We start from the raw sequence: 25,679 nt of genomic DNA on the forward strand, positions 1-25,679 counted from the left end.
GAGGGAAACACATCAAATATAAGAGGAAAACTACGACACAACAACAACATAAATTTAAACTTTAACACACACAGAAACGAATAACAATTTAACAATGGCCATTTTCCGGACTTGGCACAGGACATTTTAAGAAAAAATGGTGGGATGAACCCGGTTTTGTGGCATGCCAAACCTTCCGCTTCTACGGCAATGGTAAATATATCAGTTAAAGACAACATTAAATGACAGGACTACATGTACAATACAAATAAATGATAGAACATATTGGACAGAGAAACACTCCAATTATAGCTATCAAAAGGTACCAGGTTTAAAAAACACTTATATGTCAGACGCGTCTTTCGTCAACACACGGCTTACCAGTGACGCTCAGATGAAAAAAGTTTGAAAGCCAAGACAAGTACGTTGAGGACCAAAAGTTCCAAAAAGTTGTGTCTAATACGGCTAGGGTTTCTGTCTGGAATAAGAACATCCTTGTTATTTCGAATAATTCATAATTTTGCAACCAGTGATGTTTTATATAATGACTATATTATAGATATACATGATAAAATCGAAGTGGTGACTAACTACACAATAAAAACGGATACATAAAATTACCTAAACCAGCACATAAAAATTCACAGCCGAGTTAGCCAAAACCATAAACGCCCAAAGTGGCGTAATATGTGAATTTCTTAAACAATATCCCAAAAATAGGATAGACTGAATTCAGGATTAGATTTGCAATACTGATATAACATTTATCAATAACAATGAAAATGAAAATTACAATATTAATTAATATCAAATTGTGGTAGTAAACTATATCGATTATTTGCCCAAATCCACGAATTTGGACACATATTTGAAATTTATTGGTTAGACTTTTATTCATAAAAAGAAAACATGGTCATTTATTGTTATTTCAAAATTCTATCTCATAATTTTTATTTATGCACACAAATTTGTTTTTTCATAAACAATCTAACCATATTGAGGCAACTTTTAACGACTGATAGCTTGAATATAGAGATATGATTTCAAGTCCCCTCACGCATTCACGATGTCCTCAATCAGAACCGATTCCCTCACGCATGACAACTTGATAATATGAGGTTTTTAGATTTATTAAGATGTCTATCAACACCGGACAGCGTCCACGCCGCCAAAAACGACATGCATACCCATTGACCGAATAAAAAGTAAATTTGAACTTGTAGGTCTGTTAATAGAACCATTTCAAAATCTAAATGTCACTTTTTTAGGCAAATTCTCGTGAGGCAACTGATTTTGTAGGAGTTCAACTCCACGTACAATAGTAAATGATACATGTATCTCTTCGTTAAAGTAATCACCACAGCATAGCATTCTCCGATTTTCAATATTTTGATCAGTCGAATAAGAAAATTGCGATTTAGAAATGTACATACCTTTCGAAGCGGTGACAATTACTCCACTCAAGCACAACCGGAAAATCCTCTCACGGTTTTCATTGCAGAACCAAATGTTCTGCGTGTGTAGATTACCAGCCGTGACCGTACAAATACTTAGAACTGAAATTATTGATACAAGGCAATATACGATCGTCATGCAAACGATAAAAAAAATGAAAACAAAACGTTAAAAGTTACGACCGAAGCGCTTTTCTGGATCAGGAACGCTCAAAGCTGAATATCTAAGGCCAACAATTTATAGCTGACTATGCGGTATGGGATTTGTTCATGTTGTAGGCCGTACGGTGACCTATAGTTGTTAATGTCTGTGTCATGTTGGCCTTTTGTGGATAGTTGTCTCATTGGCAATCATACCACATCTTCTTTTTTATAATTAATAAAGAAAGGAAATTGTTGCTGATTAAAACGTTAAAGATGATCATTAAAGATTTATTCATCTACCGACATGATTGCAGAAAGTAAGAAATAGTAGAGAAAAAAAGAAAAAGTTGAAATCAAATAAGATAATACAACGTGTATTGAACCATTTTATTGCTTAAAGTCCAGCAGAAAACACATATATACTCAGCCTAACCATACTATTTGACCTACTGCGAGTTAATCAGTTTTTACTGTTACTCCTAAAATATGGGTGCTGGGTAAATCATCATGTAAAATGGTCATTATCAGAGCCGTGTGTCTTGGTTCAAAATGAATTCTCTTCTTTTGAGAAATATTTATTTTGTCATCCTATTTTTCACCTCATAGAACTGTCCGTACCTGTGGTTTTATTCTATACATTAACTTTTATGTATCAGCATGTTTTCATTTCATTCTGTTTCGTTTCGTTTCACTTTTATTTCGTTTCCAAGTTTACAGGTACCCCTCTTTTTGCCCCTTTTCTATTTTTGATATTTTAATCAAAAGTTTAAAAAACCAAACATTCAAAAAGTGAAAAAATCAAAATTGCACGTTAGGTTTAGTATTTTAAAAGTTTGATCAAATTTCTAAACTATCAAATTTAAAAACGATATTTAGAATTTTAATATTTTAATAATTTGGTTAAAATTTCAAAATTTCAAAACTTTTACACAATTTGAAATTTTGATATTTTAAAACTATGATCAAAATTCCAAAAATCTAAAATTTCAAAACTTTTTAAAACTTTGAATTGATAAGTGTTACACGGACCCATGTAAAGTTTAACTGATGACTGTGAAACCCGACACTGAGACAGGCGGTATGGGTTTTGATCATTGTTGAAGACCGTACGGTGCCCTATAGTTAATTTCTGTGTCGTTTTAGTCTCTCGTGAAGAGTTGTCTCATTGGCAATCATACCACATCTCTTTTTTAGCGCACAGGGGCACAGGCATTTGTTTCTATCCATAGGAAGGTCGACTATAGATCCATATAAATTTATAAGGATAGTCGACCTTCCTATGGATAGAAACAGAGACATATAATATATGTCTCTGATAGAAACAAGTGCCTGTGGCCAAAATACCTTCAAATTTTAACAAAATTTTCAGTAGGGTGTCTCGTTTATAAATAACCCGAATAATTTAGTCATTATATTCCGCTGATCTACATTAACTCGCGTGGAAGAAAATCGGGCACAGAGAGGGATTGAATTATTCGAATTAGTTTATAAATTGTATCCGAAGTTTTGATACATCGACAAACATGGCGGCCATGGCTAAAAGTAGAACATAGGGGTCGAATGCAGTTGTTGGCTTATATCTCAGAAACTTAAGCCTCTAGAGCAAATCTGACATGAGGTAAAATTGTTTAATTGGTCAAGATCTATCAGCCCTGGAATTTTCAGACGAATCGAAAACCCCATTGTTGACCACTAAAACAGTGGGTTAGCGACTTGCTGCCACTGAATTGAAAGTTTTAAGGAAAATTCGCATTTTTTTTGTTATTATCTTGAATATTATTATAGATAGATATTTTTTTGTTATTATCTTGAATATTATTATAGTTAGATATTTTTTTTTATTATTATCTTGAATATTATTATAGATAGATATTTTTTTGTTATTATCTTGAATATTATTATAGATAGATACATGTATAATCTGTAAGCAGCAATACTGTTCAACAAAGTAAGATCTACAAAAAAGTTAATATGACGAAAATTGTCAATTGAATCGTAGGCGACAAATCCTTATGGTGTCAGACCACCAATTAAAAATCCCTATCTGTTCAACCAAATTTTGCAATTTTCACAGCTTTCTAAATAAGGAAACCAGGTATATCCTGAATTGTACATGTATCACCTTCCTACATGCCAATTTTCAACCAATGTTTAAAGTCTTGTAACAAATTTCTGATTTTGAAAAGACAGGTACTACCAAAATAACTCCCGGTTTTCTGGAAATCTTAAATTAGTGTACTATGTAGCGCATTAATCCTGAATTTTTAATGCAAACTCATAGACAAGTGAATTTTGGCTCAAAATGGTCTAAATATGTTTCCCTTTCACCAAAAGTTTCATTTCTGCAAATTTGTTGGTTAGTTTAAGTAAACAATGACATCAAAAGCACTATTTTGTGTCAAAGTAGGACTACTTTACATACGTTCTAAATTGGAGGGAGTAATTGGTGGTCTGACACCTTATGTTCATTTACTAAATATCCAGCATCTTGTTTCGTTCATAATCATAGAGCACACTATGTATACCTCATAATCAAGTTCTTTTGTCCTACAGAGAACATGGTGCAAATACCCTTATCTCCTTTTATTAATAAAAAAATAAATGTGTTTGAACATTTTACGAGAAGGCAATAAAACATTACGTCAATAAAGTATGTACGACTTTGACGTTAAAATAAGACGTTACCAAAAGTGACACCAATATCATGCGTAACGTCATTTATCTATAATACTAAAATTACGAGGTCCAATTTGTCAGCCGTCATCGGGTAAAAACGACAAATCAAAGAATTCAACTCTATATATAACTAATATAGGACAATGGTGTAGATTAAAAATTACACCACTCCAGACCCTTTTGTTTTCCACATAATTAATATTGCCAATAATTAACAAGTTCCGGGTCTAATCCGATACCGATACCAATAGTATATTCACCTGTTAGCTATTACCTTATCTGTACGTTCCGCATTTGACAGGCGCACCACCAAACGGTATATTTAGGATTTTGCTATATACAAAGGGCTGACACTACTAAATTCAATCATTGTTAAATTGTTCCCTATTGTAGCTTTATTCAGCAATCAGCAAGACTTTCTAAGATAACTAATATAGGACAATGCTGTTGATTAAAAAAATACCCCATTCCTGGATAGCCTCGACCTTTTGTTTTCCAAATAATTAATATTTCCAATAATTGATAAGTTCCAGGTCGACGGGTTCAAACAGAAAGATTTGAAAGCAGAGAAAACTGTGTATCTTATAATCGACATGACATCAGATGACAATACCAATTACTAAAATAAGGGTTAGGCATAGTTATATACTTTAATTCAGTCACGGACCCGCGATATCACGGGTGTGTACTTGTAATATATAACGTTACAACTAACAAGAGAAAAAGTCCAAAAATTAAAAAAAAAAAAAAAACATGAAGAGGCTCACTATTGTCCCTTTATATTTCACTAATTATACCTCTGTTGTAAACAGTAACCAAACATATATACTAGTATACAATTAAAATGAAATAGTAAACTATGTCTATTACCACTTGTACCGACATGTACGGAAGTGTATCTACAAATCTGAATTAAACTGAAACTCTCCTTTCTTTTTGATTTTGACCTTGTACATGTTGTATTGTAAATAGATAAAAGGAAATCAAACAATGGCCTTCTATTAAATTTTAATGTAATCTTAATTGTTCTTGCATTTTCTGTTTCCTTATACAACCATGTGAATCAATTAACAGTGGAAATAATTGCATTCTACTTAATGAGTCCGCCGAACAAGAGTACATGTATTACAAAAATCTATTTTATATAAGGAGGTATTGCATTGCATACATGTTTAAGAACCATAAATGAATAATTAAACCGAGTTCCAATCGTATATAGAAAGAGTCAAACATTCAAGATAAAGAATACAGTAAGCTTGAAAGATTCTTCCTTGAAAATCTCAACATCAGCAAATTATAGAATATCTAAAGATACATAAGTTACTAAATAAGATAATGGTGTCTACTTTCTAAAGGATTATACTGATTTAAACAAGAACATTTATATACATATAGTACACCCGTATCAACATTATCAGAGACTGACATTATGTATTAACGTACTTCGGTTGCCATGTGTAAGTGCACAATCTTCCTGATATCTTAGTATATTTTTTTTAGGGGGGGGGGGGGGGGGGGGATTGTTATCGACATGACATAAATACTTTCTCAAAGAACAATTACAGAATGAAATAATCGTAATGAGGATGTTTAGAAATATAGAGCAAAGCAATATCGCCGCCCTTATGATGTTCAATTGGCCAATGTACAGCACGAAAGTCGGCAAATCGAGAAAAAAGAATGATTGGTGAAAGCTTTCCAGTGTCTTTATTGGATGGTATTTTGAGATAACAAACTAAAACGATTTATAAACATTTATTTAAGGAATACAGATCATCCCTCTATCGGGTCTCAAAGAATGCCAATCAACCACGTGGTGTTATCTTCCATTCAAAGACAAAGGAGCACTGAACTGCCTCACTTTATTTTTGCCGACAAGGAAAACAATAGTTGGAAAGAAAAATAAAAAAAAATAACGTGGGCTATGCAGTATAGAGTCAAGAGGGTTTCTTATTATTAGCTTGGCTTCCTTTTACACAAGTATTCCCAATTCCAAACTTAAAGACCTATTGAAAGAAATAGTCAAACTTTTGTTTCATTAAAAGCTCAACGTAGATAAAAAAAAAATATTTGGCAGACCATATATATATATATATACTCAAGAGCTAGACCTTTGGTTTTCTCGTTTGAATCATTTTACATTGTCATTTAGGGGCCATTTATAGTCCTCTATGCAGTATGGAATTTGTTCATTGTTGACGACTGAACGATGACCTATAGTTGTTAACTTTTGTTAACAGTTGTTATACTGTTAATTGGTCTCATTGACAATCATACCAAATCTTTTTTATTTTTTCTATTTGTAAGAAAAAAATCTGAGTTCTGTGAAATTGTAAATATGAAGATGCTCGAATTCTTTTATTGACGAGTTGTTTCATTTCGTGGGTGTGTTTTTCAACATACAGTTGGTATTCCTATGTGTACCGACTGTTCTTCCCTTTTGAACGACCTGTTCTTTCATTCATGGCAGGTAAACTTCATATATAGGATTCAATCAAGAAGTATAAAAAAGAAGCTTAGCATTATCCTAGCTTTAGCTTCATGTTTCTCTGTTACAAAGAGAATCTTTCATCTAAAAATTCAAAATAAATCTAGAAATAAGACCTCAATTATGAGTATATATGTGGTACGATTGCCAAACTTGAACACAAACAATGAACAGAAGAACAAAGGAAAAGATATGAACAATTATTAAAGTCACCGTAATGCCATCCACATTTAAAGTGATATTTCAAAATGTGCATGTCTTAAGTTCTCTTTTATATCAAGTTGCCGCTTACAATGAAGATGCTGAACTAGAAAGAGGGGGGGGGGGGGGGGGGGGGCAAGGGGTTTAACTGTTATGCTGTTATGGGGCATTTTAATTCTTTGTTATCTCTTATTCTGAAAATATATTTACTGTTAGCTGTTATTGTCTTATTCTTTGTTATCTGTTATAGGACTATTATCTATTTTGTTATCTGTTATTGTGAGAATCTATTTGCTGTTAACTGTAATTGAAAATTGGAATGTTAGCATTTTGACAGCCAATCTTCCGTCGAAATTGAAGATAATTGAAAATTGTGATTTGAATGGATAATAGTCTCATTGGCACGCTTGCCGCATCTTTTAACAATGTATATCTATTGGGGTCTTTCTACTGGTAATATCGGGTGGACCTGTATTTGCAGAAGAATTTCAGTAACATACATCACATAAACATATAAAATCAATTGGACCCAGGACCATTCCAGTATATATTATTATTATCCTTTGTTATAAATTCCATTGTCTGTGAACATGTAGCAGTTTGTACAAATTATAATTCACTTATTACTTGTACAATAACTTATAGTATGGATTTTGTTATATAAAAGGCATTGGTACTCCCTATAGATTTTTTTATTCAATGACCACATAATAATCTTTATGTTGTACTATTGTCCCTGATTTGGGGAGGATTGGACACCAACTAGCATGCTAAAGTTGACGAAGTCACATTCTGTATGTGCCTATTTCCAAGTCAGGAGCCTGGATTCAGTGGTTGTAGTTTGTTACTGTGTTACTAAGTTTCTCGTTCACTATTTTGTGGATAAATTAGGCAGTTAGTTTTCTCCTTTGAATTGTTTTACATTACTAAGTGGTGTGGGTTTGAATTATGGCTTTGGGAATTATACAACATCTTTTTCCTTTAGCATTTATTTATATTATAAGTGCTACTCCCTCTCTTTTCATTTACATGAAAGAGAATCATGATCACCATATTTTTAAAAGCTTTTTAGCTGCTTCACATGGCGAAAATTGAAGCTCAGAAACCATTGATGCAAATACAGATGTGTCTTCAGTTTAATTTTTCGACAAATACCCTTTTTAAAATCCTTCAGCTTCTCCATTGCTGTACCCAAATTTTCCATATATTATAATTTCACATAAGATACATGATTGGTTTTTCACTTGGTGTCATCCAAATTTTTACTAGGTCCAATTTCTATTATACTATCAGAATTGTCACTTGAGTCAATTTCTATTATCAGAATAACCACAACTGGCATGCGTGTTTCAGTTACATGTCCTGTCTCCACTGATCTGGGTATTATTGTATTTTGTAAGTTTTATCATGAGGTCATTAAATAAAAAAAATATATTGTGCATCAATGTTTTTTTATTACTTATAAAGTATATATATTGCTTTTCAGAAAAAAAAATCTAAAAATCAAATTGATAATAAAGTGTCACTGGCTGCACTATTTTCAAAAATTAAATAAAAAAATCTAAATCATTAAAAATTGATCCCTCAAATGCCCTAGATTAAAAATATTCCTATATAAAAAACAGAAACTAGTAATTTCGTTCAGAAAAATTCAACATCCAAGTTACGGAAAAAAATCAACCAAGGCAGAACTGCCTCAACGGCCGAAACGTCTTGTTTGCACAAATTTTCTAGGTCCATACCACAAGTTATATACTAAGATCTACGAGTCATCAACTGGATTGGTCTTTGACGGATTTATTTTCATATTTCATTACTGTTATCTGTTATTATCCCTTTTCAATTCCTTGTTATCTGTTTTTCACCAAATCAATTCACTGTTTTGCTGTTATGGGGACCCCCCTTGCCCCCCTCTAGAAATATAGATTCCTACACTGCAACAAGTGTATTACGATATTTCTCCACTCGAGACAGTTAAATTTTATTATTTAAAGCGCGAGGCTTGCCGAGCTCTTTAAATAACTAAAATTTAACTGTCGAGAGTGGAGAAATATCGTAATACACGAGTTATAGTGTCGGACTCTGTTTCTCTAATGATCTTTATCCTTCTTTTTCAAAGATTTTCAGAAACTTGTGTTCTTTATATGCGACGTCATCAGGCATGGTCGCCTTTTTCATGTCGTCACAATAGGAAAATTCAGAAGAAAACAAAACATTTAGACGTCATAATCAAATTTCGACTAATCATTTGCCGAGAACAGATTTTTCACTAGTGAGGAGAAATATTTTTCTCACACCGGTCAGGAAATGTGAAAATAGCACAAAAATTAGAGAAATATTTTTCTCACACCGTTCAGGAAATGTGAAAATAGCACAAAAATTAGAGAATAAACATGTACTCATCATTTTGAAAATTCTACTGACGCCATAATGATTTTATAGGCTGAATATTTGTGTCCCAGATGAACGTTTTGCATCACCTAATACGACATATGATCTCACATATAACTGGAATTGTACCCGCCATAGCAAAATAATGAGTTCAACTGGTGAAACACGAACTATTCATACTTCATGAGCATTGGGTTTGTCACGTGACTGTTTCAGTTCAAGATGAGTAATCTTTCGTTTTATTGGCCAGTAGTGTTTTGGGACCATTTTTTGCCCGTTTTTCTACGATTTATGATTTCGACCTGTAAGTACCGTTATCTCTTTATACTAGCGCTTTGTTCTTTTGTCTTGTATCAAAATGGCACTTAGCTTTTCGTTTGATGTTTAATCAGTTGCGAAGCCATTGATTTTGTTGTTTGAAATATTTTACGTTTTCATGTCTGGGTCTTTTATTGCTTAGTTAATAGTTGCTTCACTGTATACGGTATGCGTGAGGTTTGCTCGTGTTGACGGTCATATGTAATTGCAACTGTACACATACTCGTCATTTAGTCAATTAAAGAAAACTATCTCATTGACAATAATATCAAATATGCTTAAAGGGGAGGGTTTAGATCCCGCTAAAATGTTTAACCCCGTGGCTCCACATTATGTATTTATGTTCTTGTCCCAAGTCAGGAGCCTGTAATTCGGTGGTTGTCGTCTGTTTATGTGTTACATATTTGTCTTTCGGTCATTTTTTGTACATAAATAAGGCCGTTAGTTTTCTCGTTTGATTTGTTTTACATTGTCATTTTGGGGCCTTTTATAGCTGACTATGCCGTATGGGCTTTGCTCATTGTTGAAGGCCGTACGGTGACCTATAATTGTTAATTGCTGTTTCATTTTTGTCTCTTGTGAAGAGTTGTCTCATTTGCAATCATACCATATCTTTATATATATACGGGTGTGTTCTAGTATTGAATTATTAATACACTGATATGTCTTGACTGAATGCAATGCCACACTCTGACATGTATTTTATGAACATTTGCAACAACTATTTGCCCGGAGGATGGTTCATAGGCCGTCTGGTGTTGGACAATATCGCTGCCTTGCACAATACCGCTGCCTTTTATCCAATTTGCCCTCTTTTTCATTCAGTGGAAGTAAAATGTTTCCGTAAATCCCGACCTTCATCTTGTTTTACACATTTTGCCGACTCAACCTACATGATTATTTATCGTTAAATTGTTCTAGTTTTGAGTACCCGGTATACCAAAATAATTTCCACTAGACGTTAATCAGGCAATTCTCAATTTATCATTCTTTTTTATACTCAGAACGACCTACTAGTAGTTTAGTTGGAGCCTGATCTAACATATGCAGAGATATACTCCTCAGGTAAGACAGTTTATTGATACAGATACAGAAGGGTGCCATCTTTACCTGATAAAATAAACTTTTCTGAGAAAAAAATCTGATTTAAAAGACCTTTCGGGCTTTCGGGATCCTCTGGTTTAGTCGTTTTAAAGAAAACTAAACATTGGCTGATGTCACGGTGATATTGTAGAGTTGTTATACCCTTGTACATTGTATGCAAAGCGTGAACATGTTATGTATTTGAATAAAAATGCTCGAAAAATTGCTATTCTCCAAAACTTAGTCCAAATGATGCCATGTAAAAAAGCCTCAACACTATGATCTGAATACGAAACTGTAAACGAACAGTCAATGTTTCTACAATTCATAACATTATAATAAGAGACATTGTATATACTGGACTATAATGTAGATGCAGATTTAGGGGGTACCGACCCATGCCCTTTTATGCCCCCCTTATGAAAATGTCAACATCCGCCACTGCAATATGTGTTTTAGCAGTTATGTGAGTTATTCTTATACTCAACTGAGATCGTCAAGTCTGTATGTGCGAATTTAATATTGTTTTTATTGTCGTTTTGTTGGGACAGGGTGTCTTTATCATATGATCTAAAATTGTTACAGCGATAACTTTGTTATCTTGTTACTATTCATCTGTATATAAACTTGGAGCTTTATTATTATTTGTGTTAGATGGACACATTGTTGGATAAGACTCAAAACAAAAAGGTTTACCCGAAACAGTTACCAAAAACTAACCAAACAAATATGACTTTTTGTATAATGAATGTAGTCATTAAGCTTCTCAATATGATTTGTTCCTGGTTGAGGTCTATTTAAATGCATATTGACGTGATTTTATTGTTAAATTTTGTGTAAAACAAGGATAAGGTTTTATTAAATGTCTTAAGCAAATTGTAAAGTTTACAGTGTGTACATGTTTATAAAAAAAGATAACGAACATTTAAGGCGTATCTGAAAAGTATCGATCTATACCTACGACATCGTAGCTAGTTCAAACACTTTCAGTTGTCAACCTAATAATGTTTTACTTATATATCTTCAGAAGTACCTAGAAAAGATGCGTTATAACCGAATCATGGTGATTATATGCCAACCGATTGTAAACTATAGATAATGTTTAAGAAGAGAAGAATGAGATTTATAACGGTTTTATCCGCAATGTAAACCGTCTACATTTGCTTTCCTGGTCTGAAAACCCAAATAAAGAAGTTTAAATTATACTTTCGTGTATTTTATTGGTTAAGTATCCCTATGCCCACGGTTTTATTTTTACTAAAAGGAAGAATTTCTATTTAAACACAAAAGATTTATTTATACACGAAAAATTTCAAGTTCATTTCAAAACGAAATAGGAAATTCTAAGAAATCATTTTTCGTCTTTTTTATTGCTTCCAACAGGAACTACAGAAGATGGATGATCATATGGGTGTTGTATTTATTAGTAGGAAACAAGTTAGAGGTGGACATTTACGAATGCATTGAATTATCATTATTAACAGGCATGTAATTTGTTGTTTGTCAGATTCATCTTGTATTCAATTGGTTTGTTACCAAAAAACACATAATAAGGTACATATATTTTTACATGTATAAGATATAAGTGAGGGGATACATAACTGGTACCTACACTGCTCATCCTAATCACCAAAGGATCATCAAAGTCCGGCTACACTGTAGGGGAAAAGGAGAGGATTGAGCTTACTGTAGATGCTAGAATGCATTAACATACATGCATCGGAATAGAAATAATCACTGATGAACTTGAATGCATGGTATACAAGATTCGCCACAAATTGCAAGCAACACTGTGCAAAGGGGGTATCGGCTCTTAAAACATTGTTAAACCTTATTTATATATATAAACAATAGTGAGATCTACATACACACAAATTTACTAATGTTTTGTTACATAGCACTTGATACATACCGGATTCACCAGAAAGGCGGAAGCAAAAATGATGTAGATCGTCCGTATATCCAGCTTTCCCATGATCATATTTCTGGCTATAAAATCACAAAAATCATATGAGTAGATGTAAAATTAAATCCACTATAAATGACAGAAATCTGTAAATCCCATTCGAAAAGTCAACAAAATGAATGTACCCGTCTAAAATGAATTACACTACACACCTTCACATATTCATGAAAGGGATGTACATTTCAGTGTTTTGTAATTGACATTTTCCTGTCACTAGTCGGCTTGTTGAGATGATTCAGAAAATTTGTGAAGAGGGGACACAATCAACACTTATAATCCACCAACATTTGTTATTTACTTCCGTCTTTGTAAAACCCATTTAGCATGGTCACATGACTTTTACAACATTTAAAGTTTTATAATTTTAGTCTGTATAAGTTTACTACCTGTTTCGTTGTATATCTGATGGACTAGAATTATCAAAAGGTTATATACAATTCTGTATCTCGAGGGACATATATGCATATGTATTATAAATACTGTTTGTATATGTAATATTATTTATAGTGCTTAACTTCATGCACTGACTTCATGTGCAAGCATACTAAGTTGGCGTTTATCTTTGTCTTGGAATCTAGTCATTGGCGGATATGTTTTTGTTATCAATAATTTATCTTATTCATGTATGAATGAAAGGAAACGTGGGCATGAATTATATAGATGTCAAGGAAACAGCAACCCATCGACACAACTTAAACTACACAACATCTGAGGACAACCGAATAGAAACAGTGGTCGATCCAGGGTGGGGTACAGGGGGATTGGAACCCCCCTTTTTTAAGGATCAATGCGTTTGAATTTGGACATATAGTTGGAACCCCCCTTTTTTGCCCTTTGTTGGGAATCCCCTTTTAAAAACGTCTGGATCAGCCCCTGAGAAATACATGTCAAGCCATCAATCAACAAGAGTCAATACATTGAGCAGAGAAAATTAATCTTTTAATTAGATTTTCTATTCATTATCAATTTATTTATTTTTTTGTAGGCTACTAGCTCTGTGATTGTGTTTGTGTTTGTATTTGTATTTAATTTTTTTTTACAACCGACGCATATCTGTTTGCCGTCGCATTACGTTTGTGTGAAATTTACCTGTTGAAAAGTATACGTATTAGTCCATTCGAATTGTGCAGATTTTTGACAAAATTGCTCAGATTGTGGTAAAAGCATGAAATTTGGCATAGTAGTAGTATATATCATGGACAACATTTAAAGCTATGAACCCACTCTGGAAGTCGAAATGGACGGAAGAGGCGTCCATCTTTGAAATGGCTGACGTTTGATCTCTTTAAATTAATAAAAAAAAAATAACAGTGCTGATTCCAATTGCCTTGTTGAACACAATTTTTGAAAATGTTATCCATATTGAATGGCAGCCATCTTGAAAAATCTTGAAATTTTTAAGCCAAAATAGGTAGACGGTTCTAAAGTCATAATTCGATAAAAATAAATATGAATTATATGTTAGTACATTGTTAAAAATATTCAAATGTATTTGTATGAGCTATAAAAACAGGACAAAAAACGAGTCCCTTTCCCCGAGCCTTTTCTCCTGTTTCGTAGCGGGTACAAATTACTTTAAATTTTCCGACAATGTACATTATTGTTTTTATCTAGAAGTTCACACCCAACACTTGAAATAGTTATCAAAGATACCAGGGTTATAATTTTAATACGCCAGACGCGCGTTTCGTCTACATAAGACTCATCAGTGACGCTCAGATCAAAATAGTTATAAAGCCAAACAAGTACAAAGTTGAAGAGCATTGAGGACCCAAAATTTCCAAAACTTCAGTTGTTAAAATCTGAATCATTGTCTCTAATGCTCAAAGGTAATCTACATAGTTTAAACGCGGGCCACGGAGAGGACCCTAAAATGAAATATTACGCTAAAAGCAATATTCATACTGCCGCTTGTTCAACATAGAATAAAAGGAGAATTTTATTTTACAAGTACAAAGGAAGCAAAGAAATATTTTATACCTGTCATTTATAATAGTTGTCTAATTACATGATAATTCGTTTTGCTCACATTGTTCATTTGAAACAACTTTCAAAAACCTTGATAGCAGACATAATGAGTCTCGTATTATACAAGTAATGTTATAAGAAATCAACTGCTCAACTGATCTCAATTGACGTTAAAAATATCTCACAATGAATGAAATCTACATGTTTTGTCAAACCACACAATAGCTGTCTCTGTCTTTCATATTCTATCACATTGTCCTCCACATTTACACAGAGTAGTACATGAACTTAATACTGCCTTTACATATTTGGATTTCCTTGATAACCGTGTTCACTTTGACTAAGTTGTTAAGCGCCTGCTACAGGAAAGTTCCTATATAGTCATACGGTAAGTTCATCACAGATGACAAGGACTGTCATCTGAGGACTTCAGATATTGATTTTTTGGTAGCCATCTGGAATGATGACCTTTTTGACAATATGAATTTCAAATATATCATTATTCGCTATTTTTATGCTTTTTTTTTTTATTATTATTTATATTGGATATTCACAAAATAGCCAGATAAGGCATGCACATGTTTACAAAATAAAGATACCAGTATCAGAATTTCTGTTACTTACTCGTTTGCCGAAGTAACTTTTTAAAAAAGAAATTACGTATATAGGATATAATCTATGACCGAAAGTTGTTGTCGGAAAGGATCAAAATTGTAGATTTCGAACACACCGGACCCAGATATCAGAAGAACATAATGGGCGAATAGACTGGATGGAATCTGTGAAACGGTAAAAAGTAAAATCACAAAAATGCTGAACTTAGAGGAAAATCAATTCGGAATGTCCATAATCACATGGCAAAATCAAATAACAAAACGCATCAAAAACGAATGGACAAGAACTGTCATAATTATTCCTGACTTGGTACAGGGATTTTCAAATGTAGAAAATGGTGTATTAAACCTGGTTTTATAGCGGTAACCCTCTCACTTTGATGACAGGTGAGACATGCACAGAAGTGATAGATATGTATTATAAATATAGAAAATTGAATATTTTAATCAGCAAAAAAAAAAAAATTAAAAAAAAAAAAAAAAATCTGCATCATATACCCAAGCGCCTGTGAAAGACATTCATTGATTTGTGTGTCTGACGTCAGAAGATTTTATACGTCACATAGATTTGTCGTTCAATGTGCATACAAACAATTTTATAATTTACATATGTTAGCATATAGGGTTAAAAAATCAAAAGTATGTAAGAATAAATTTTAAAAATAGACCGAGATTGAAAATAGTCCAAAAGTTATATATAGAATTTATAAGAATCCACAAATAGTTAATTCCACTACGTGATTGAATGATTTTGACGTTTTATATTTCATAATAGAAATATATCATAATGACATAAAATAGAACAATTTCATACTGACGGGATCTTTTAAAGTACAGAGTTACGTTATAAGAACCAAAGAAATACAAAAAGTCGCATATACAAGACACGTCACCAAAAAATGAAAGACAATACAAACACATTGACGAGATGTATAAGTACCGAGCCACGTCAAACGGATATCACATAAATCCATTCAACAGTAAAAGTAGTACTAATAATAGAACAAAGACAAATGAAAGAACTATAAAACACGTTGTTAAGATGATAAACAACACCAGTACGCAGAATTTATACACCAAGACCGTCGTGTATTATTTGTGAAGTTGATACGGAATATTTATCAACAAGGTCTTGGTACCTTCCGATTAACCTTTTTTTTAGAAAAAGGACGAGACGTTCTTTGACATACCCCTGGTTCATCAACTTTCTACTCAGACACCGAGGCAGGGCCAAGCAGATACAATGAGAACAGACATAGACATTTGAGCTGGCAATCACTCCTTTGCAGCAAGCATACGAAGATGTTGGAGCTTGCATTGGTTTTCCTTACGCTTAATTTGAAACAGTCGAATGAAGGCAATTGAACTGCAGAAGCACTCCAGAATCACAAGGCAAAATGGCACAAATCCTGTCAAACAAATTTTCAGATCTCAAAATATTGCATCAGTAAAAGTAAAAACATACTTCTGATGTTGAAGATAAGTTTCCAATTGAAAGAAAACAATAATCAAGCAGACACTGTAAAGTGGTACTGGATCAACAAAAACATAGACTGCAGTGCATTTTTTCTGTGGTGATGTATCTGAAGGTCTTCATGATGCATCGTCATTTTTATATAGGACATGACTGTGCAACTGTACTACAAGACAATGTTCACTTAGCCAAAGTAAGTGCTGGCGAGGTCAAAACACAATTATCTTGCTTAATTAGTGATAAAACTTACCAACATAGCAAATAAGCAGGACAAAATATACAGAAAGAAAGCAAGGAATCTTTTATCCTTGGAGATGTGCTTTCCAAAATAATAAAATATATTGACGGTAAACGGTCTGGAAGAGATATTGTACCAATCTCCAAGCTTGCAGGTCACGCAAAATTGTACAGTAAACACCTTAGACAACTTCGAGCTATCATGGAAGGAAGAACTGATACAACGCACTAAGAAAATTGGAATGTAGTTGCCATAGTATATGCAAGCATACAAGCAAGGTAAATTAGTTCTCTCGATTTTCAACGAAGGTATTCGTGAAGCTCTGAAACAGACATCATAATAAAAGGGTGAAAATGAAGGCATCGGCTTAGCCATAGAAGGCAAAATATATATGCTTGATACTAAAAATTATTATAGCTTTACAGGGACACTCAATAACACCTGTTAACATGAATCATTTCAACAGACATAAGTTTTCTTAGTAAGAATGATACAGGATGGCCAAACATCGAGACAGTCCAGTATTATCGTTGATTGGCACACAGTAATTATCATTTCTAAGCTATATTAGTTCAATTGTGCAACTCGTCGTCGAAAGGATACAACTGCGACTTACAATGTATCAGTCCTCAGATAGAGATTAACATGTCTCAATGTTTGTGGAACTGATTCATTTTGAAAACCTACATTGAATTTTCCTGTAAACCTTTTTATAGTAGCAAGCCTAACTCTTCAAACTATTCTTGTTAGACTATGATGATACATTCACCATCATGACTATAAGACATGGCATGTTTCAGAACTTCTCCCAACATATTCGTTGAAAATCAGGAGAAAGACACAACCTTTCATGTGTGCTTGCATATCATCTATGGCAGCTGTATTCATTTTTTTTAGAAGTGATGTATTAATCATTCCTTCCATGACAACCCTATTACTAAGAACGTTTACTGTACAATTACCGATATAAGCAATTTCAAATATTGCAACAATATCTGTTCCAGACTGTGAGCCGTCACTGTTTTCAATCATTTTGGCAAGCCCTATTTCATGGATAACAGACCCAACTTTCCTTCAGTGTCTTTGAATTCTGTCTTATTGCCTTGCCGTGCAGTTTTAACAAACATTTAGCATGATATTTAGTCTTGAAATATTTATCTCCATCACTGAGTCTGGCTAAAAGATCAATGGTTAGTAGTTCAAGTGACAGTCACGTACACTATTGTCGATCATAATTGTCGATGCTTCGAATTCATGATGATAGTCAGATACCTCATCACAAAGAAAGAAAAACATCCCTGCAATCATTGTTCTTGTTGATTCATCACAACTGTGTCTGGTTATTTTACTGGTATTTTTAATCAGTGATTTTAGACTTTTTTGTTTTTTCTGACAAAATATATTTCGATCTGCTTTTAAATTAACAGGATTAGTACCTTTTGTTTTGTGATTCTGGAATGTTTTCCCATTACATGGCCATCATCAACTTGGAACACTTGTATCCTTACTAAAATGACTGATTACCAGCTCAAAATGACTGATAAAGCTCAAATGTCTACGTCTGCTCGTTTTGTATTTGCTTGTCAATGTAAATCCTCAGTGTCCTCTCTTACCGTTACGGAATTCTTTCAGTCTATTTTTTTATTAGGTTTATCAGCTCCATTGATTCCAATACCTACATTGGCTAGAGGTATAGGGGGAGGGTTGAGATCTCACAAACATGTTTAACCCAGCCGCATTTTTGCGCCTGTCCCAAGTCAGGAGCCTCTGGCCTTTGTTGTAGTCTTGTATTATTTTAATTTTAGTTTCTTGTGTACAATTTGGAAATTAGTGTGGCGTTCATTATCACTAAACTAGTATATATTTGTTTAGGGGCCAGCTGAAGAACGCCTCCGGGTGCTGGAATTTCTCGCTACATTGAAAACCTGTTGGTGACCTTCTGCTGTTGTTTTTTTTTCAATGGTCGGGTTGTTGTCTCTGTGGCACATTCCCCATTTCCATTCTCAATTTTATATTTTTCCTTTTCGACACAGAGTGGTCATAACTCATATTATACATATTGTATACACGCATTTTTATTTGTGGTAAAAAGTAACTAAGCCTTAAAGGCTAAACTGCAAGTAAAGAACTTATGTATTTCTTTAGACATATTTATTTTGTTAACATATGCATGCCTTATTTGAGCACTTGTGAATATATCATAAATAAATGTTTAGCAAAACTAGTTGTAAATGCAAAAAAAAAACTTAGTATAAAGTCAAATAACAATTTAGGGTAGCGATTAATCATATATTGGAAATTTACGTTTTCAAAATGGCCACCATTAAGGATGGCCACTAAGGCAGCAACCATTTGATTTTCTGGGGGGGGGGCTATGGTTTTTTTTTCTGTGCAAACTTTTTTTTTCCCCTTCGGCGAAGAACAATCTATTTTTTTAGCGACAAACCGAAGACAATTTTTTTCTTTCAATTTTAGCATTACATATAGTGGCAGCTGAGGGTGAAACAAACAATTTTTTTTACTCAGGGTCCAAAACAAATTATTTTTTTCACCAAAACCTGGAAACAAACTTTTTTTTCCAAAAAAAACCATAGCCCCCCCCCCCCCCCCCCAGAAAATCAAATGGTTGCTGCCTAATACTTCAATTGTCCTTAGTTGATGGTCTTTGTCATAAGAATGGCGATAGAAGTTATCAAAGGTACCAGGGTTATAATTTACTACGCCAGACGTGCGTTTCGTCTACATAAGACTCATCAGTGACGCTCATATTTACGATACTAAATAAAAACTGACGAGGAAAGGTTACACACGGCCACCGAAAGCTTGATTTTGTCGAGCCTATAGGTGGTCGTTTGGTCAGGACGGCGCATTACGTTTGCGCGAAATTTACCCGTTGAAAAGTATACGTACATAAGTTTGCACAAATTAATAAAATTTTCTAATTAATAAAAAAATAAAAAATAAGTCAACTGAAATAAAAGTGGTTTAGTCACAGTCTAGAATGGCGATTTACGACGCTAGATAAAAATTGACGAGGAAAGGTTACACACGGCCAGCGAAAGCTTGATTTTTGTCGAGCCTATAGGTGGTCGTGTGGTCAGGCTAGCGCGCCGGCATAGTGCAAGGCGATTGTGTGCTACGACATCTCAGTAGCACGACATCCATTGAACACTGTCTTAGATCTGCTGGGAAACTCTTAACTTTTGGGAGTTTTGCCCATAAAAGGGGGGAAAATATGTAGAAAATTATTGTTCAATGGGTAAAAACAAGAACATTTTATTATAATCTTATGGATATACGTACAAGAAGTCACAAAAAACAGAAAAGTCAGTAGGTTCACTTTTTTTCAAACCGGAATTTAAATGTCAGTTTATTAAAGTGGGTTATACAGGTCATTCCGACATAATTTCCTACACCACGTGATTTCACGCAGGTTATATAGAGATGGATGGTCATGTTCAATATTAGTCGTTTTAAGAAAATTCGAAGCTCGAAAACTCGCTAGAATCAGACTATTTCGGGGAAATTCAAAGAGTCAACAACCTAACTCCAGAAGTTAGTGATTTATAATTAAATAGATTTCGTACTAATACATATAAATAAAGAAGATGTGCTCTTAATTCATAAGATCTTTGTGTCTATTTATCCTAAGTCAACAGCATACAGTTCAGTGTTAGTCTTGGGTTTATGACTGTCATATTTTTTTTTTCGAAATCATGCTTTTGTTATGCCCGGAATAACGAGTACACTATCCAAGCAGCTATATCAATTGAAATGTTTCATATTTTTGAGGCCCCTCATGGGGGGGGGGGGGGTCCTAGTAATCACATAATCACCATTTTTTTGCCAATATAATCACATAATCATTAAATATTTGCTTATCTTTAGTAATCAAATAATCATAAACTAAAAATACAGTCCTAGGTAATCAAATAATCATGAAATATTTGGCTTAATAATCAAATAATCATTAAAAAAACGGCCAAGTAATCACATAATCAAAAACCCCATGAGGGCCCTCATTTTTGTGTTCTATTCTTTTGTAAAAGACTATACGGTATGGGTTTTCTCACTGTTGCAGGCGGTTGCCTATAATTGCTTATATTAACTTCATTTGCACTTTGGTGACTAGAAGAGGGACGAAAGATACCAAAGGGACAATCGAACTCATAAATCTAAATCAAACTGACAACGCCATGGCTAAAAATGAAAAAGACAAACAAACAACATAACACATGACACAACATAGAAAACTAAAGAATAAACAACACTAACCCCATAAAAAAAACTAGGGGTGATCTCAGGTGCTCCGGAAGGGTAAGCAGATCCTGATCCACATGTGGCACCCGTCGTGTTGCTTATGTGATAACAAATCCGGCACAAAGTCTAATTCGGTAGGTCACATTCATGAAAGGGAAGGGGATTGTAGTTACGACGTAAGGAACATATCCGATATCATTTGTGAAACGGTTATTCCATAACGGTCAACCAACTCGTGATGGCGTCCGTAAAATTTACGAAGGGATGATTTCAACTTCACCATTTGGAACTCTTGGTTTAATAGCTTCCTTGTGATCAGCAACCCTCTATCAAGAAAATCATGATAGGAAATGCAAGCACGGGAATATCGTATCAATTGGGAGATATATACCCCGTATGCAGGTGCTGCTGGAATGTTGCTACTTAGAAATGGAAAGTTCACAATTGGAAAGCTGAAATCATCTCTTTTGTCGTAAAGTTTTGTTTTCAACCGACCCTCATTGTCAATTTCTAGATGTAAGTCAAGATATGAGGCTGACTTAACTGTATCTGTAGTATCCTTTATCTCTAGCTCGATGGGATAGATGCGTTCCACATAGTCATCACATTTTGAATTATTTAGTGAAAGAACATCATCTATATAGCGGAAAGTAGAGTTAAAGGATATTGCTAACTTCCTATCTTTCTTCCTAAGACGTTCCTGCATGAAGTCAGCCTCATAATAATAAAGAAACAAGTCGGCAATTAGAGGGGCACAGTTTGTTCCCATTGGAACGCCGACAGTCTGTTGAAAAACACGTCCTCCGAACGTAACAAATATGTTGTCAATCAAGAAATCAAGCATCTTGATAACATCAGTTACAGAGAATTTTTTGTTTGAATTAGATTGATCCTTTACAAAGTAGGATTTATTCCTTCTCTAAGACAAGATACTTGTATCTACGTTGGTCATTCTTTTTTATGAAGTAAAGCAATACCAACTCTTTCAATTTGTCTCTTAGTTTGGAATAAGGAATACTAGTGTAAAGAGCAGAAAAGTCAAATGTTTTAATACTGTTACAAGATGAAAGAGAGTTAGATTGTTTGTACTCTAAAAGATCTTTGGAATTTTTAAGTATCCACATCTGATTCACGCCCCCTCTAGAATAGGCAGTTTCACAATAACTTTGAAGCCCGTCTTTGATTGCTGATAAAATAGATGTTAATAATTTAGAAAGAGGTTTCGTGGAGCACTTGGAAGACCCAGCAATATACCGTTGTTTGCAAGGACACTTATGTAGTTTAGTTATCCAATACAGTGATGGAAGATCCAGTTCTTCATCTTTGGTTGAAATTCAAAAGGAACACAGAACAGACCTATGGTTATCCAGGATTTCCTCTTTGGTTAGTGTCGTGAGGGTATATGTTGAGTTTCCAAGTGAATTGTCAATACCTAATTCATTTATCAAGCAGTTAATGTAATGAGTTTTACACACTAAAACGATGTTGTTTGGGGCTTTATCTGCGGGGACAACAACATATTTGCCATGGAGGTAAGATAGGTGTTTTGCAACATTTTAGTCTTTAAAGATTGACGTAGCATGGGCACTGATAGTTGTCTCATTAGCAATCATACCACAACTCCTTATTCTTATATTTACGATACAAAGATGACTTTAACTTCCCGGTTGTGAACGTTCCATTTCTAACTAGCCACATTACACCATCGCCTGCTTATAGGGCGCATATCTACCAGTTGGTCCGATTTTTAAGAGCTTGTATTTACTATCATGATTTCTTGCTAGAGGGTTGCTTCCTACAATTAAAGCTTTTAAACAAAGCATCTCAAGTGGAGAGATTGAAATCAACCAAAGAAAATTTTAAATACCATATCACAAGTTGGTTGACCGTTATGAAATATCGGATTCACAGATGAACACAAATAAGTTCCAATTGTCATCGCCAAAATAAGTCCTTTTTTTCGAATGCGACATATCGATTAGGACTTTCAAACATGAGCAACACAAGTGGAACATGATCTCCTTAATGACATCGCTCCTGGTTTTTGGTTGGGTTCTTGTTGCTAAGCCTTAATTTTTCAATTTTGTGTATATTTATATTGTGTGTTCTTTGTCTTTTGTTCATTTTTCGTCTTTTTCATTTTTCAATGACGTTGTCAGTTTGTCTTATGGGCTTGGTTTTTCCTTTGGTACACACAAAATATATCTTTCGCTTCTCCATCAGGAATTAATAATTAAAATCACAAATTGCGACTTAGCCATCAATATGACATTGTGACTTAGCCATCAATATGACATTGTGTTTAAACCTATTTTTGTGAGGTAAAAGATTTCTTCAAAACAAAACACACCAACAAGGACATAAAAGGGGAACAACAAGACTAAAGAGCAGACAAAAAAGAGCTTACTCCAAAACAAAACACACCAATAAGAACATAAAAGGGGAACAACAAGACTAAAGAGCAGACAAAAAGGAGCTTACTCCAAAGCAAAACACACCAATAAGAACATAAAAGGGGAACAACAAGACTAAAGAGCAGACAAAAAAGAGCTTACTCCAAAGCAAAACACACCAAGAAGAACATAAAAGGGGAACAAGACGAATGAGCAGACAGAAACAAAAAGCTTACTCCAAAGCTTAACACACCAATAAGAACATAAAAGTGGAACAACAACATGAGTCTAGACGATCCCATAGTAAATCCATGTGAGACAAAGATTGTTGTCATACATAAAGAACAATAAACAGGAACCATCAGGAATAACAACTTTGGAAAATAAAGATGGATACCTGCATTGGATCGCCTAACCGAAGCTGCTATTCTGAGTCACCCTGAATAACCAATTCCACTCGGTGTATAGTCATGATTACCATAACATACCAGATAAAGGGTCAAGCCTATGCATAAAGATGACCACATGAATGGGGTAACTAAACTACTCAGAGAACTAAGACCTTTAAAGGCAAATGGCTAAGACGTTGTACCAGTCTACATCTTGAAGAACACCGTAAATCACCTGACTAAACTGTATCAACTGTCAAGGGATCATGCAGAGAATGGTACCAGAAGACTAGGGGACAGCCAACATAGTCCCATCCTATTAAAAGACGGAAACACGGCAGCAAACTATAGAGCATTATCCTTAACATCAATTACATGTACATGTAAGATACTTGAGAACATAGTACACGGTACGAGCTTAGAACTCTCCAATTAAAACAGGACACTATGCCTTAAAAAACATGGGTTCAGAACCAAACGATCTTATGAATCCCAGCTGCTGGTAACGATACATCACATAGCGAAGAACATGGAGGACGGCGACCATATACTCAGTCTAGACCAATATAAATAACTTCTACCCTTTACAATATGAAGCCATATATTGAAATATAGATAGTCTTGAACACATAAACTTAGCCTTGATCAAGGGTCAATGAAATAAAATTGAGGTTAGGTGAACTGTCTGACACATATAGAACTTGCAAGTGTCCCATATGCCAAATATAGTTATTCTATTGATATTACTTGTCTTGAGTTAAAATTTCCTCTAAAACTTAGTTTTTGAAAAGTAGCTGAAAATGAGGTCAGGGACTATGGAAATCTGACAGACAGAATCTTTGTTACCTTTCACCTCTTTATACAAGCATCTAGGTTTTCCACCCACTTAAGTACGAAGATTTACATAGCTGACACAAGATGTAATTAATGAACCACAGGCTAGACAAAAATTACAAAGATATAATTAGAATCGAAACACAAATAAAGTGCCATTTTAATTTCTAATGTTCATATTCTGTATTTATTTACTAAGGAGATACTTGAAGATGGGTATTTTCTTCATGGTCATGATGTATGAAACCTAGCCTTTGTTTGTCTTGTATGTGTTATAATTTTGGTTCATTTATATGTTTTAGGGTTAAAAGAAGCATCAATTTCCCTGAACTAGTGTTCAAAATCCATTGGTGGCCTTGTTGTTTTCTGCTCTTTGTAAGTTGACTCTTTGGCACATTCCCCATTTCCATTCTCAATTCTATACATAATGTACTATCTACTCAGCCACTTTGATTGAACTATTATATTTTTTTCAACTGGTACTATTTAGTGAAGTTTCATCAATAAGTGCAGCTGCAAATTTGTTGTCCGTTTTGAAATATTTAGGCATACACCCCCTTTCCTTCTAATCTCGATATAGCCTTTTCTAGCTCCAGAGGGTTTCTATGTCGTGTCATGTGTACTATTATTTTTCTGTTTGTCTTTATCTTTTTTAGCCATGGTGTTGTCAGTTTAATTTCGATCTATGAGTTTGACTGTCCCTCTAGTATCTTTTGCCCCTGTTTTTGGTATTGAGGTTGATGAGTTTTTAATTTATGTTTCTTGAATGGCAAAACTGAGTGGCTATAAAATGATAATAAATCTGACAA

General features: G+C 34.1%; 1 protein-coding gene across 1 annotated transcript in view; it reads right to left on the minus strand.

Annotated features, from left to right (window-relative positions):
• Window positions 1-13,029, minus strand: part of LOC143047800 (receptor-type tyrosine-protein phosphatase H-like) — a 92,865-nt gene extending 79,836 nt beyond the window's left edge. Inside the window, exon 1 of the mRNA XM_076221062.1 lies at window positions 12,647-13,029. Within this exon, the coding sequence (XP_076077177.1) occupies window positions 12,647-12,715 (69 nt within the window). The 5' untranslated portion in view covers window positions 12,716-13,029. The remainder of the gene's footprint in view (window positions 1-12,646) is intronic.
• Window positions 13,030-25,679: the final 12,650 nt, after the last annotated feature.

The sequence above is a fragment of the Mytilus galloprovincialis genome, chromosome 10 (genome assembly GCF_965363235.1).
Source record: "Mytilus galloprovincialis chromosome 10, xbMytGall1.hap1.1, whole genome shotgun sequence".
Classification (NCBI taxonomy): Eukaryota; Metazoa; Mollusca; class Bivalvia; order Mytilida; family Mytilidae; genus Mytilus; species Mytilus galloprovincialis.